Consider the following 16274-nt stretch of genomic DNA (forward strand, 5'->3'; position numbering starts at 1 on the left):
TATTATAAAAACACAAGGCATATTTGCTACCTTCGACGAATTTTGAACAGATATTACATTAATTAATTAATAAATTATCAAAAATAACTACAAGTAAAAATGACTTTATAAAATATTGTTAATAAATTGAAATAATCTATTCAACCAATACATATATATATTATATTGTTATAAAATTACAATTGATACCTGTGAGCTCTGTAGTGATTCTTTAATTTCAATTTGAGATCAATATTCAGATATCTTTTATGAACTTCTTCGTAAGCTGTCCATTCAAAAATTTTTCCTCTAGCTCGGTCTTGGCGGCCAGGTCGTACTATATCATTATCTTCATTTGGGCTTCTGTTAACAACAATTTTTAAAATTTAATTTCATCAATAAGCATGTGAACATGTGAGGAGGAAAACTTACGTAAGATAAATTGTTAAATAGAATGGGTAAAGAACCAAATATGCGAATGATTTCTTCAATCGGAATCATTAGTTGGTGACTTGAAAATTTATATATAAAATTGTTAATTTATGCAACCACCGATCTATGACATGGTTGGCGATTTTTTTTTATAATAAAAAATTATGTTTAGACACAAGTAAACTGAAAACAAAAACGAACGAACTCGAACCCCTGACCTGACCTGACCAACAACCTGAGAGTTGAATAAAGCATACAAGACTTTATCAACGATATGTCACTCGATCGCTTGGTTCAGTTGGAAAGAGCGCTGGAAGGTCGCGGGTTCGAGTCCCGCATCGTTCATTAAATTTTGATTTCAGTTTTATTAATGTAATTAATCCCAGAAGTGAGGGTTATCACTTTAAAAACATAACAAATTGTTTTATGTTTATACATAAAATGAATTGCTCTTTATATCTTAAAATTTTAACCCTACATTTTGTGGCCACAGATATACAACTTCAGTAACTTCAGTAGACATTCAGGAGCCCACAGATTTGATAAGCATACCAAACTAAGTAATATTGGCTGTTACAATCAAGACAAAACACAACAAGAAATAGTTTCACACAATTTGATATTTAATCATCTCAAAAAAGAAAGTAAAGAACATAAAACCGCTGATAAATCTCTGAAAAATTCATGCACGTTGCAACAATGAGCTTAAAGTTTTACATAATGATCAAGTTAGAATTTTTATTTATGACAATAAGGGACGAGCATTATATTCAGCTGATGGTAATTAAGACGCCCTGCCCATTACAATGCTCAGGATTCGTGAAAAACCCCAAAATTTCTGAGCGGCTTCTCAATTGCGCTCGTCACCTTGAGACATAAAATGTTAAGTCTCATTTCCCCAGTAATTTCAGTAGCTATGGCGCCCTTCAGTACGAAACACAATAATGCTCACATATTACTGCTTCACGGCAGGAATAGGTCCCGTTGTGGTACCCATAATCTAGCCGGCATCCTGTGCAAAGGAGTCTCCCACTGGTAGAATACAATCAATGACAAAACAACGAAATATAGAGGCATCGCCCAAACAACTAAAATAGAAACGGAATTCTGTACATAATGTGTAACTTCAAGAAGTTAAATAAGTAAAGCCAACACAATATATAAAATATTTACCACGACAAAAAAAATGCAATCTAAACAATTTGTTGAAATCGTTGCTAGCTCTTACATAATAATGAAATTTCCGGCTGGCTTAACGTAATATCAGACTGGCTTTAGGACTGACATACAAAGGTAAATTAAACAAATGATGGACTGAGACTGCATCATGACCTAAATATCAAAATAGTTAGACAAGAAATTAAAGACAGACCGGGAATATATAGAGAAAAAAAACCACATCCAAATATACTTGCAAAAATCAAATGAGAGATCCACCGTGGCGTGGAGACAAAATAGTATATTACGCACCTAGGGAGAAAAGAAGGTCATTCTCACCCGCGGAATATTGACATTGACAATTGTGAATTTCGTGGTCATCTGGAGGGCAAAGCCAAATTGTCTTCAAAGAAACTGGGCGCCATTAATTGAGCACGGCAATACTTCAAGCCGGCCCACATACTAGCGCTCTCTAACAACAGGTGACCCGTACGCTCGTTTGTCCTCCTATTCCATAAAAAAAAAGACAATCGCGGGTGGTAATGTCTTACTTATCCCACGTGATGAGTATACGATATTTTTTCACCTGGATGAAAAGTCGTCTTGCCGGGTGAGAACCGTCCACTTTTGTCCCTCCTTCCAGGGACTAAAAGCGAGCTTTTCAGCAACGTGAAAAAAAAGAATGATTGCACAAAAATAACTGAAGAACTAAAAAATAACGGAAGCGTTTATGGCTACGCACCGTACAATTAAGACAGTCGTCAAGAAAGATATGAATTCAAAATTTGAACTAAAGTTGTTATAATGAATTAAAATTAGTTATGGTAAGTTAAGAGTTCATATTTCGTATATAACTTACCCGGTCTTCGCGAAGTTTCCCCAGTAGAGCATGACAGTCTCAGATAATGCGATTTCTGCTTTCGTGAAATTCCTTGGGAAATGTCCCAAGCTTCCCACTAGTGGTGCTCCGAAGATATATGGTAGATCTTCACCGTGGATGCAGCCTTGACGCTATTTAGACGGAGATACAATTATTAATGTTTAATTTTATATTTAAAAAAAAACTTGTTGGACTTCTAGACCATTTTGTGTGGCTTTGATTCATTTGTAGTTATTTTTTTATCTTTCATCATGACGACATTATAATTATTATAAATTAGTAAGCAAATATCACTATAACTTATAGCTGTAAGACAAAATTAATCAAGTTATTATTTTACTTTATTGTTACCGTTAAGTATATATTATTCTGGTATTTCAGGAATTAAAATATTGCAGATAAGGCAAGCAACAATAAAAGACATATTTCATGTATAAAAAATAAATTGTACGTAAATCCATACAGAACTGAGAACCAATTATGATCTTTAGTATCTGTAACATCTGCTATTATGTACCTGATAACATCAATAATTATTAAATCAGCTGATATCTATTAAAACATGATAAAAGGTATATATAATACTTTTGAATTAGATCTATTTATTAACATAACCTTAGATAAATTTAATTTATTAACTTATTTTAAAGTAGTATCTTTTATTATTAAATTTACTGCCAGAATCCCACGACATCTATGTGATTTGTTTGAGCCAAGTTTCTATAAAACCAATCTAGGACGTGATTCACCTGTGGTGCGCATTTCTCGTCGCTATAATTCTCTATAATGCTCTAGTGAGCATACATAGAAAAGTCCAAATATTGACATTAATTTTGATAGTCTGAACAACTTTAAATTAAAGCTCATAAAGTGTGCCATATCTATGTAGATATGGCACACTTTATTTTTTATCTATGTAGATATATGAGGATGTCCTCAGAATATAATACTTAGGTAGTTTTAAATAATAAATTGGCAAATCATGCTGTGATTACCTTAAATTGTAGGAAGAGTTAGATTTTATAATTAAAGCAATGTAATTATTGACTTAATTAAACATTACAGTGACTACTGTTTCTTATATTGGTGATCCATTAAAAAATATTACAATATATTCTGATAGTAAAACGACATCGAAAGCCTAGCTTTATAATTATTTAAGCCCGACTAATACCTATGAAGGCGCCGAGGCGTCCAGACAAATTGAATTCACATCTAATTCCCCAGGTGAGAAATTCAACACAGAAGTAGTTTATTAGTTTCGACAAGAAATTCCGAATGTATTTTGTGAAAGAAAAATACATCATAAAGAAGAAAACTTGACGACATTTCAAGTAAAATTTTTACAATGCCCTGCTTGAGTCGCAGACGTATTTCGAAGATATTAATATTTGATGTAACGTTTTCTTTTCATGTCATCCAAATAAACAAGACACTTGCAAAACAATTTTAGCTAAACGGTGCTTGATATTTTTTTGTTGACGGCTCGTTTTATGTCTTTATTCGAGTTCAATATTTAAAAAGAAAAAATGTCTTTTTGACACATCTGTCTAAACAGTGCTAGTTAGTTTCCTGTTAATAGGGAATTATAGTATACTAGCTGATCCGGCAGACTTCGTACTGCCTCAATCGATAAATAAAAGACCTAAACGTTTGTATGTATGTCAAATAATTTAATTTGTGACAAAACTTAAGATGTATCAATCCACATAAACATAATCTGATAGATAGATAACAACTGTATTCAATCTACCTTCCATAGTTTCCTAAAATTAAGTTTATTTTTTACCTCCTGAAAAAGTTATAAAGATATAAAAATTCTAATAAGTTGTTCATTTTAAACTATTATTTTAATTTGATTTCTGAACGACGGGGGACACATCAAAGGTAAATCAAAGTTATTGTTTTTATTTAATTCCGAGTATTTTCATATTTATTCATCTTTTAAACCTTCTCTGGGCTTCCACAAATAATTCAAGACCAAAATTAGCCAAATCGGTCCAGCCGTTCTCGAGTTTTAGCGAGACTAACGAACAGCAATTCATTTATATATATGTAGATTACGCACCTAGTGAGAAAAGTAGGTCATTCTCACCCACGGAATATTGACATCCGAGCCAAAGGCGAGGGTGACGAACGCGGGTAGCAATGTCCTAACTTATCTCACGTGCTGCGTATACGATTTCTTTCCACCTGGATGAAAAGCTCGCTTTTAGTCCCTGGTACGAGGGACAAAAATCATCTTGCCGGGAGAGAATAAGCTACTTTTGTCCCTCGTACCAGGAACTAAACGACAGCTTTTCCTCGAGGTGAGAAAAAAATAGGTTTTTTAATTCCTACGGATTCAGAGTGATATTTTAACAAAATTTATAAGTGGTTTTTCTTTCAAATTTGGAATGTAGATACTGTTACTTTAACAAATAACAAGCTGAATGATAAGAAAACCAAGTGAGAACCAAAAATGAAGAAAAAAAAAATATGTGTCTTTTAAAGTAGTCAGAATGAGTGAATGATTTATATTTTAACTTCAGAGAACAAACATATTGTAATTGTGATACAAAGTTAATTTCTTACCTACATCCCTTGAATTATGTTTAATTAATGAATGACAGGTCCAATGACCGTATCATGATTAAGATGAAATAGCCGAATTATAATTAGATAAAATTATAAATCTTTCATCGATAATTTGAACCACTGTCTTACAAAATTTTGATCAGGCCACGTGTCTTGACGCGAGCTTAACATTTTATACCCATCCCAAGAAAAGTGCTCAACGCCGCTAGAGAAGTTTTCACTTCAATAAATTTTCTCATTCTTATTGTTCCTAAACCTAATTTTACTTGATTACTGATCAGTTTGAGTATAACTCATACTGACATTTATTTTGTAATAGAGATTATAAAAATTTGAGGGTCCACCTGGGAAGCGATACTATTGTAAGCTCGAGTGGCGTATTCAATTTATATTACGAAATGTCAAAGTAAAGGAAGTTGTTATTATCTTTCAAACCGCAATGGTGAATAATATTGCGAAAAGCCCCAGGGAGAAAAATGATTAGAATTCCAAACGTTGAAATTCGTGTGAATACTCTCAGCATACCTTCTTTGTAAAAGGTTTTTATTCAAAAATGAACTTTTTATTAACCTAGAGTCGATTATCGAACTGGCGCCATCAGTAGACTTTTTTCTTTTATTTCTTTGTCTATTACTGGGATAGGCAAAGGGTTCAAGCCCATACAGCCGGTACCTCAAGTTGATAACACAAAAAAATGAGCCAAAGAATTTGTTTAATTTAAGGCTTTGAAACATTTTCGACATGACTAAACACCTAAGCTTATTGAAAATGATTTGGTTGCGCTTTCTATTATGCATTTTATTTTATTTATAGTGTTTTCACCTATTATTTTTTGATCGATAAGTTATATATATTTTATTTGGTGTTAAAATATAAACACACTAGCTGACCCAGCAAACTTAAAATCGCAATACAAAAGTAACTGTTGGTCGTAGATGGGTGAAAATTTTAAGTTGTGTGTATTTTTTAATGCTGACTCATAATCAAACAAAATTTTAAAAAAATCGTGTGGACCACCCTTAACATTTAGAGGGATGAAAAATAGATGTTATCCGATTCTCAGACCTACCCAATATGTACTCAAAATTTCATGAGAATCGGTCAAGCCGTTTCGGAGGAGTTCAAAGTTTAACACCATGACACGTGAATTTTATATATATAGATTGTAATTAGACAGGCAATATTTCTTTCTGTCAGAAATAACAATGAGTTTTGTATTTAGTTGAAACAGCATCAAGACAAATATTGACATTTGAGAAAGCAGATTCTTCTGAAATAAATTTATTGCAAGAATTTACAACACAGCCTGTGTCTCTGCCAATTGGAACGATGCCTTGAGGTGGTAGCGTTAAGTGAAAATCAATTTTTAGAATTCCATGTGGATTTTAAATTTGTTTTAAAATGAAAGCAAAACGTTCAGCGGTTCCAACAACAATAAAGGAAAGCATGGTACCTACAAGTTGTAGGATAAAGGCATAAAAGGCATTTATTTTCTCAAAATTGATTCCTTTAGAATTATTTTTGATGTCATTTCTAATAACTACTAGATACTACTACCGCTTCGGAAACAAATGGCGCTCTGAGAGAGAAGAAGCGGCGCAAGAAACTCTCCCAGCATTCTTTTTTTGCGTTCTTTTCAATAAAAATATACAATATTGTATATCTAGTCCCAGGATGTCCGATCATGTAGATATTTAGCAGTGGAGTAATAGGATTTACGACAGAGCCATTTTTTTTATAAAACATTTACATTTATTTATAGATAATGCCTGAACAGTGGCTGGGACTTTATTATAGAAGTGTATACATTTACCCCTAAAGCAATTATGTATCTTATGACGCCTACTAGAATTATTTACAATCAATCCCTTATTTCTAGTGCTATAATAATGAAAATCACTATTAAGAGCAAAAAGTTGACGATTTTTATGAACGTATATGAAATTTTCATAAATGTACTGAGAATGAACAGTCATAATATTTATTTCTTTAAATTTTTCTTTGAGAGATAAGGCATTACTTCTGATTTTTGTTTGTTAAGTCACCTTAAAAATCACTTTACTTTTACATCACCTCGAAAGTATTTTGTACTGAAATGATGCAATAGCATAATTCTCTTAAACATTATTATTAACTGCATAAAAATTGTTGTACATCATATCATATTATCCAAGTTTTTATAAAGTTTTCTCATCTGTGATCGTAAGCACATAAAATACAATACAGATTTACCAAGCTCATTGAACATGAATTTAAATATTATTAGTTGATTGCGTTGACTTCGTTTTGGCTCATGTTATATTAGATAAGTTAGTAGTGTAGATATATCAAATCTAAAGATATGTCAGGCGACCTAAGAATCAGAGACAGATAAAAAAACATAAAAACTGCATTATTTTTAAAGATTTGTAAATTACATGCAACGTACTGTGACAGTATTTAAATCAGTAGTATTGGCTTCTACGCTATTAGTTCTAAGGCAACAAATTGCAAATTGCTACAAGCCAGCATACCCGTTAGTTCTCGTAACTAAACTTTAAAATATACCTCACAAACAATCTCAGGTTGCCGAGGTAATTTACTAAGCGTCTGACCACCTCATTGACTTGCTCCGTTAGTTCAACATCCATCGGCAAACGAGCCAACTTTACTACCGCTTATATTAATAACAGCTACGAATTTAACCAGGTTATGAAGATCTCCGGTTTCATCTACTACGACTAGAAACCTGGATCTTGCCGATAACCGTGTTTAATTACTTGGTGTAACATGAAGACTATCGAGCTGAACTTCCGTAAATTGTTAGGATGCGCCCGTAGAATTATTTTGTAAACTTAGTTTCTCTTTAAGAACTCATTTTTAATTTCTTATTATATAATCGAGTACTATTTCGCCTATTTCTGCCGTGAAGCAGTAATATTGTGTAAGCATTACTGTGTTTTATCTGAAGGGCGCTGTAGCTAGTGAAATTACTGGGCAAATGAGACTTGACATCTTCAGTCTCAAGGTGACGAGTGCAATTGTAGTGCCGCTCACATTTTTAGACTTTTTCAATAATCCTTAGCGGCACTGCAGTGAAATGGGCATGCATATCAATAAACATCAACTGAACATTTTGCTCGTCTCATCTTGGTATCACAAAAAAAAATTCTTCAGCATATTATTTTTGTAATATAGTATACTTAAAATTATTTTTAACATTTAGTTTTTCCGATAGATCTATTCTGATGTAATTTTATATGATCTCTAAAGTCATAAAAGAAATAATTTACACATCCTATTCAAAAACTTATATATGTTTTAATGATCAGAAAATACAATAAAGGGTAATAAAGAGCGACAAGCAATAATGCTGGAAGTCACAATAATAACAAGTATGACAACGGCATTCACGATTTTCACGAGAGGCTTTAACATCAAAGAAATTTATGATACTGTTATAATACGATGTTTAATGTCAGCGCTCCGATTTTATAAATACATATTAAAGATTTTGCATAATCAATCTTTAGAAATCAATGTTTTTGGTTTGAATTATAAGGGTGAATAAGATTTTAAAAACTATAAATAATGGTAGTTGTTTTACAAAGCTGTGGAACTTTGTGCTGTGTTTCCAGACCGATATAACATTGGTGCCTTTAAAAAAAGCACGTACACCTTCCTAACGTTAAGGGCCAGCAACGCTCCTGTAATTCCTCTGGTGTTGCAAGAGAATGTGAGCGGCGGAGATCACTTAACACCAAGTGACCCGTATACTCATTTGTCCTCCTTTTCCATAAAAAAAAATCAAAAAATTGTGCAAATACATACTGTGTAAATTATGGAAATCGAAATATTTCTGGAAATTTTAAAAAATAGAAACTGAAACTCTGTGGTTGCAAAATACTGTTCATCTGTGGCATTCTTTCGGAAATTGCATTTGAACATCATCATGGATTGACCATGGATTTACCACACGTATTTATTTTTGTAGTATGATTTTCTACGGTTTAGTGTAATAGACACTAGAACCTCAATCGGTTTCAAACTGCTTTTAATAATGGAAAGCCGCCAGGCAGTTGCAGTAGATAACCAAGAAGCAGTTCAGATGTGAGGTCAACGGAAAGTCTAAAAGTGAAGCCGTATGATATATCGATTGAAACTCGTGCCAGTGCAATAATCAGTTATGTCAGACAGAAAATAAGTCCTCAACAGACAGTGACAGATCTTCAAAATTATCGACATTGTGAGGAGATGTATTTAACTTGTCAATATAGCGTACGACTAGTAGTCCAGCTGTACCAGTTGCGTGTTGTGGGAATTGAAATCGCCAAGAATCACGATCTCTGTGTTGAGGATTTGCTCTAACACGAAATCTGTGTCCATTTAGATATGCTCAAGCAGTCAGTTAGTCTCTGCGTTACAGTCAGAGAATGTAAAGTCCTGTCCTTCAAGAATACTCAGGCGTCAAGTATAGAAATTACTTGAGACGTAAGCTCACACACTACTCCGTGGTATAAAGTGTTTCAGTTAATATTCTGGGTAGGAGAAGTAAGGTGTATCAGTGGGGTTCTCTGGAAGACCAGCGCTGATCATATCACCTGTGGGTATGACCAGTATTATGCTGAAGTGAACTCCAATCCTGCATGTGAACATAAATTAATAAATAAGTCTACTTGTATACTAGGTTTAAGTTGCAGAATAAATGTTTTTTCTTTCTTTTCTTTCTTTCTATCAGAAAAGGTGACTGTGTCTTGGTCTCCAGGTGAAAGTGATATAGATCCTCCTCCTGATATAAAAAACATCCAAGGCGAACTTGGAGGACAGCTTTTTGATCCTCTCGCTCTTATCATCTGTTTGCCACGAGTCAGCACAGATTTGTTCCCTGCGTATTATGAGGCAGCCTGAGTATCAGCACCAGGTGCAGGTCCTGGATGTGGACGTTCAAAGACGTATAATCCAGTCCTGGAGTACCACATTTTTAAACGGTGCTGCAATTTTTATCTACAGCCTTATGATCAACACATTTGACAGAGGCTTGTGATTCTAGATTCACCGTGAAATTGAAAATCCTTCGAAATTACAGTACCCAGTGCTGCGGTGCGAGAAACAACTTTAGCAGTGGGAGGCTCCTTTGCACAGGATGCCGGCAAGATTATGGGTAGCACAACGGCGCCTATTTCTGCCGTGAAGCTGTAATGTGTTAGCATTTTTGTGTTTCGGCCTGAAGGGCACCGTAGTTAGTGAAATTACTGGGCAAATGAGACTTAACATCTTATGTCTCAAGGTGACGAGCGCAGTTGTAGTGCCGCTCAGAAATTTTGATTTTTTTAAGAATTCTGAGAGGCGCTGCAGGGCGTATCAATTACCATCAGCTGACGTCCTGCTCGTCTTGTCCCTTATTTTCATAAAAAAAAACTATGATAGTATACTTTTAGGATCACGTGTATATTCTTGCGTCCTAAATTCCTCTTCAGTGCGCCACTATTAGAATGAGGGCCATGTAACTCCATTACCTCAAAGTCATTTGTTCCACCTATGTTAGATATACGCAATTAATGGCTTAAAGAGTAATTAGCCGAGTACGCTAGACAATTAGTGTTAATTTCAGTAATTTATAGTTACAATTTGAGATTATATTTACTAGTTAATGTGCAATATTTTGCAGTAAAGTATTTATGTTTACTAAAAACCTGACTGTATAACTTTTATTTTTAGAATATAAAAATGGAGCAGGTCTTTAATTTGAGAGTATAATTTAGAAGTGAAACTGATAAAACTGATATTTTCGCATTCACGCCTAAACCACCGAATCAATTTTGATAAAATTTAGTACATAGATAGACAAGAGTTTGAAAAATGCATAGGCTACCTTTTATTGCAAAAAAATAAATGGAGGGTTTGAAATAGGGGACGGCAGGTTCTATGGAAATTCGTCTCTATCGAAGATAAAACCATGAAACTTTGTATTTAGGCACTTTACTAGAAATAATTTATAAACATTTGTTCGGGCATTTTTGAAATATTAGCCTACATGGGGATGCAATAGAAGATTAAAGCTCACAGGGAAAAATTATTTAAGATACTGTCCACAATGAAAAGGGATCTGCGTTGCATCATAGAAGAGCGCTGCCAGCGAAGAGAGCAGTTTTTCATGAGTATTATTTGAAAAGTATACTAAAAAATTAATGAAAGTAACTATTCAACGCGGATGAAGTCGCGGGTAAAAGCTAGTGATATTATATATTTCACGAGTAACAACCAACTTATATTTGAAGATTTCAACGAAAATAATAATATCTATCCAACTGATCTGATGACGAAGGAAGGTATGCATTGTAGTAATTAAATATATTATAATAAACTACTATTATACTACCTACCTAGTTTCTTAAAGGCCTGTGGCACAAAATTGGCTGAGCCGCTACGAATCATTTTCAATAAGTCTTTACTATGTGGAACTTTTCCCTCAAGATGGAAGGTTCCGCACATCAGTCCAATTTACAAGAAGGAAGATCCTGGAGATATTACTAACTACCGGCCCATCTCAATTTTGTCTGCTATCGGTTAGCTGTTTGAATTACTCGTTCAGAAAAATATTTTTTTCCACCTTAAACCCTTGCTCATACCCCAACAGCATGGATTTCTACCTGGTAGATCAACTACATCGAATCTTGTGGATTTTGTTAGTGACATTACTCAAGCTTTCACAGATGGTCACGAATTGCATGCTATTTACACTGATTTATCAAAAGCCTTCGATGTGGTTGACTACGTACTGCTCATAGAAAAACTTGGTCACGCAGGAATATGTGGCTCTCTACTGCGGTGGTGCGAATCCTATTTGCAGAACCGTTCCCAAATTGTAAAGATCCGTGGCTTTAAGTCAATTTCAAGAGCCGTGCCATCAGGGGTTCCACAGGGCTCCCATTTAGGGCCCCTTTTTTCTTGGTCTTTGTGAACAATCTAGCGACTAAATTAAAATCCAAATTTCAAATGTTTGCAGACGACTTAAAAATTTATCGTGAAATTAAATCTACAGAAGATACGATCATATTACAAAGTGATCTTGATACATTCTGCGATTGGTGTGTTAGTAATAGGGTGGTCTTAAACTCCTCAAAATGTTTTTACTTAAACTTTTCTCGAAAACGAAATTCTTCACTACTTATTTACTTCATAAATGCGTGTCCACTAAAAGAAGTTTGTACAATGCGAGATTTAGGCGTCATGGTTGACACAAAATTAGATTTTAGAGAGCACATAGACTACATTTCCAAAAAGACATCTTGTCTTTCAGGTTTTGTGATTAGACAAACTAAATTTTTCAAAGACCCTGATGTGTCGAAGATACTTTTTAACAGCTACGTGCGTAGTCTTTTAGTGTATTGCAGTCCGGTGTGGAAACCTACTTACAAAGTTCATATTAAGTGGTTAGAGCAGGTGCAGTCGAAATTCTTATATCAAGTTATCTTATATTCAAGTAATCTTTGTCATCCATTAGACTGCTACGAATCTAGACTTGTGCATTTTGGTATGACGTCTCTTTTACAGCGTAGGAAAGTGTCAGACCTTATCTTTTTACACAAACTGATTCATGGCCACATAGACAGTCCACTTTTACTGAGTAAAATTACCTTGGCTGCCCCACGGCACTGCAGCCGTATTATTAATAGGAAAACGTTCAGTCTACCCTCAACACGCACAAATTATGGTCAACATTCTAGTTTATATCGCATTTGTTCTCTGTAATAAGAAGTCTGTCAGAAGGTAGACATATTCAATCCGTCAGTCCCTAGGTTCAGAAGACTTCTGCTAGAAAAAGCAGAAGGAGGCACTCGCCCCAACATGTTAACATATTTTTCTGTTCTATACAACATTAAGAGTGTATCCCGTTTAGTGAACCTAATAAAAAAAAAACTTTTTTTATTTTTATTTTATTATTATTAACAATTAACTTAATGAAGATAAGGGACGAGACGAGCAGGTCGTTCAACTGAAGGTTATTGAAACGCCCTGCCCATTACAATAAAGTACCGCTCATAATTCTTGAAAAACCCATAAATTCTGAGCGGCACTACAATTGCGTCACCTCGTCACCTTGAGACATAAGATGTTAAGTCTCATTTGCCCAGTTATTTTACTAGCTATGGTGCTGTTCAGACACAAACCCAATAATGCTTACATATTACTGCTTCACGGCAGAAATAAACACCGTTGTGGTACCCATAATCTAGCCGGCATCCTGTGCAAAGGAGTCTCCCACTGGTGAGTATACTAATATAACATAAAAACTCTAGTGTTGTTTGCTTTTTGCTACAACCTTGTAGAAGAGCTTCCTATTAATTACTATGTAACATATATATTTTCATATTTTTTGCTATTTATTGTTCAAAACAAAAACAATAAAAGTTATATAACTTGGTAAATACACTGGCCTGCAAAAGTAAGTATCACACTTTTCAAATTAATTTTTTTTCTTAACTATAGAAGGTAGAGATTTAAGATTAAAAACGTTTTGTTGCAAATTTTATAGGCTTTAATTCTTAGAAACTAAAATTATACATTAGTTAAACTTTTAACTTAAAAAAGATAAAACAATGAAAATAGACATTTTTAGTTTAGTGTAAAAAAATTCAACTAAAATGTATTACAAGTTATTTAATTTTTAATAACTGGTATTGCCTCCTCGAGCTCTGATTACAGCTTCGAGCCGGTTTGGCATACTGAACACTAGGTTTCGGAGCCGATGTTGGGGAATATTCTCCCATTCTTCTACCAGGGCCTGCTTTAGTGCGCTGAGGGTAGTAGGTGGTGGTCTGCGATTTCTGACTAGCCTCCCAAGCTCATCCCATGCGTGTTCAATCGGGTTGAGATCAGGACTTCTTGATGGCCAAGCCATCACGCTGATACCGACCTCCTGAATATACTCTTGTACGATATGAGCCGTGTGTGGCCGGGCATTATCATGCATCAGCATCGATCCATCACCCATATTTGATAAATACGGCCCTGCATACTCATTGAAAATCTCTTGAGCATATCTTTGCCCAGTGCACTTACACAGTGCAGTTACACTGCTTCCACCGTATTGGATGGATTGATCTCTATCTGAGATGCAGGCTTGAAGGTATCGCTCACCAGGTCGCCTGTAAATACTTCGCCTTCCATCAGAAGTGTAAAGGGAGAATCGAGACTCATCTGCAAACAAAATTCTTGACTATTCTTCTTCATCCCACTGCATGTGTTCATGGGCGTATTGCAGTCTCGCTACTCGATGCTGTCTCTCGAGTTTTGGGCCACTCGCTGGTCTTCGGGGTTTCATATTGCTTTACCAAGTCTTCGTCTCACTGTACTGTCACTAATGTAGTCTCTCCGGGTCTGAAGTATCTGTTGCTGGACTTCAACTGCATTTTGGTGGCGATTTCTTAACACAGTGGAAATAATATAACGATCTTCTCGGGCACTGGTACAGCTGGGTCTGCCATTACAAGGTCTCCTCAGATGGTGTCCAGTCTCTTCGTACCTTCGCTTTACCTCCTGGACCGTTTGTACCGTCACACCCACCATTCCTTCAGTGCGACGCATACTGATGCCTAGTTCCAGAAAAGCCATGATCCTAGCACATTCTTCAACTGAAAGAGGCATGATAAATAAATGTTATGTGCTTTTTAGCATAAATTTTTAAAACAAGACCCATCGATCTTGAAAAAATTTAAAACAGAAAGAAAAATGTGAATGGTAAAATTGTAATTCGGAAACGTCCACTTTGAAAAAGGAATGGTTTTGTTTTTGATGTTTTTTTTCAGCCAATTCTTAAAAGAAGGTTACCGACTATAAAGTTTTTATGTACAAAATTAAATTCTCTTTGGAGTCCTTTTTATTTCGAAAGTATGTCTTGTGAACTTAAAACGTTATCCCAATTTTAAAAGTGTGATACTTACTTTTGAAGGCCAGTGTAGTATGAAAATCTCTAAAGGGTTTATCTGGGTAAGTTGTACGTTACATTGCAATAATTATAATAAATAGAAATATAATGGTATTTTAATATCTAGGTTAGTCTACACAAATATATTAATATGTTTGTTGTTCTAAATATATTTTTTCAGTAGGTAAGCTTGTAAAATTTTTCATTGTTTTTATACAATTTTTTGTAGATTATCAGGCAAATAGTTTATAATATTACATTCTAGCTCTACAAAGCGCAGGTCTGGCCACATAATGTGGAGTATTGCTGTCATCTCTGGCTTGGCGCATGTTAGTATCAGCTCGAACCATTTGACCGCGTGCAATGCAGAGCTGTTTGAATTGTCAAGGATTTACTAGATAGAGAAGGGCTAGATCTCTCGGCGTTGCGTAGATACGTCGCTTCATTGTGTATCTTTTACCGCATTTATCACGGGGAGTGTTTTGAAGAGCTGCTTGACCTTAAGAGGGCGATTTCCACTTTCTTTCTTTCACGTACAACCGAGCTGTGGAATGAGCTTCTTCGTGCAGTGTTTTCAGGACGATACGACATGGGTTCCTTCAAGAAAAGCGCATACACTTGTCATAAAAGCCCGTAACACTCCTGTGATTCTTCTGGTGTTGCAAGAGAATGTGGGCGGTGGTGATCACTTAACATCAGGTGACCCGTACGCCCGTATATCCTCACGTTCCATAAAAAAAATCAAAGAGCGCAATACTATCAATAAATCGCAACAAAATTAACAAGACATGAATTGAATCGAATCGCTAACAATAAAATATTACCCATGAAGTTTATTTTAATAAATAAATAAGGATTGGAAAATACGAGTACATTGGCTCTTCAATTAGGTCATGACATCATGGATCAATTCAAGTCATACATAACGATGAATCTCTTTTGACAAACATATTTCCTCTTGCGAAAAACATATTCAAAGCATGACATTCGTCACCGGTATGGTTATATAGGAAGAGATTATTCAACAATAATTATTGTTTGGAAGTTTACCAAGAATATAGGTTTTGTAACAAAATTTTCTTGAAATGAAATAATGAACTTCTCAGCCTTTCACAAGTGCCACGGCTTTTGTGCATATAATGCAAAAACAGTTTGTCAAACAGCTCTCGGTGTTGAAAGGAAATCGTGTCATATATAATGTGAAGTTTCTTTCAATATGATGTTTTGTATTTTAGAGTTTCTTTAAATGTGTTATTTAAAAGAATTTTCCATGTTGTTTTGAACTTAATTCATCACTGTGAACGGGCGTTAGTATTTATGGATCACTTGGTTTCATCAGGT

At 34.8% G+C, this 16274-nt stretch overlaps 1 protein-coding gene across 1 annotated transcript in view; it reads right to left on the bottom strand.

The window, feature by feature from the left end:
- Positions 1–2030: 2030 nt before the first annotated feature.
- Positions 2031–16274, bottom strand: part of LOC126979407 (neuroligin-1-like) — a gene marked incomplete at its 3' end in the record, with an annotated part of 136327 nt that continues 122083 nt past the window's right edge. The window contains exons 11-12 of the mRNA XM_050828692.1: positions 2429–2580; positions 2031–2076 (exon numbers count right to left, since the gene is read on the bottom strand). Of these exons, the coding sequence (XP_050684649.1) occupies positions 2031–2076; positions 2429–2580 (198 nt within the window). The remainder of the gene's footprint in view (positions 2077–2428; positions 2581–16274) is intronic.

Source organism: Leptidea sinapis, chromosome 3, assembly GCF_905404315.1.
Source record: "Leptidea sinapis chromosome 3, ilLepSina1.1, whole genome shotgun sequence".
In the NCBI taxonomy this organism is placed as follows: domain Eukaryota; kingdom Metazoa; phylum Arthropoda; class Insecta; order Lepidoptera; family Pieridae; genus Leptidea; species Leptidea sinapis.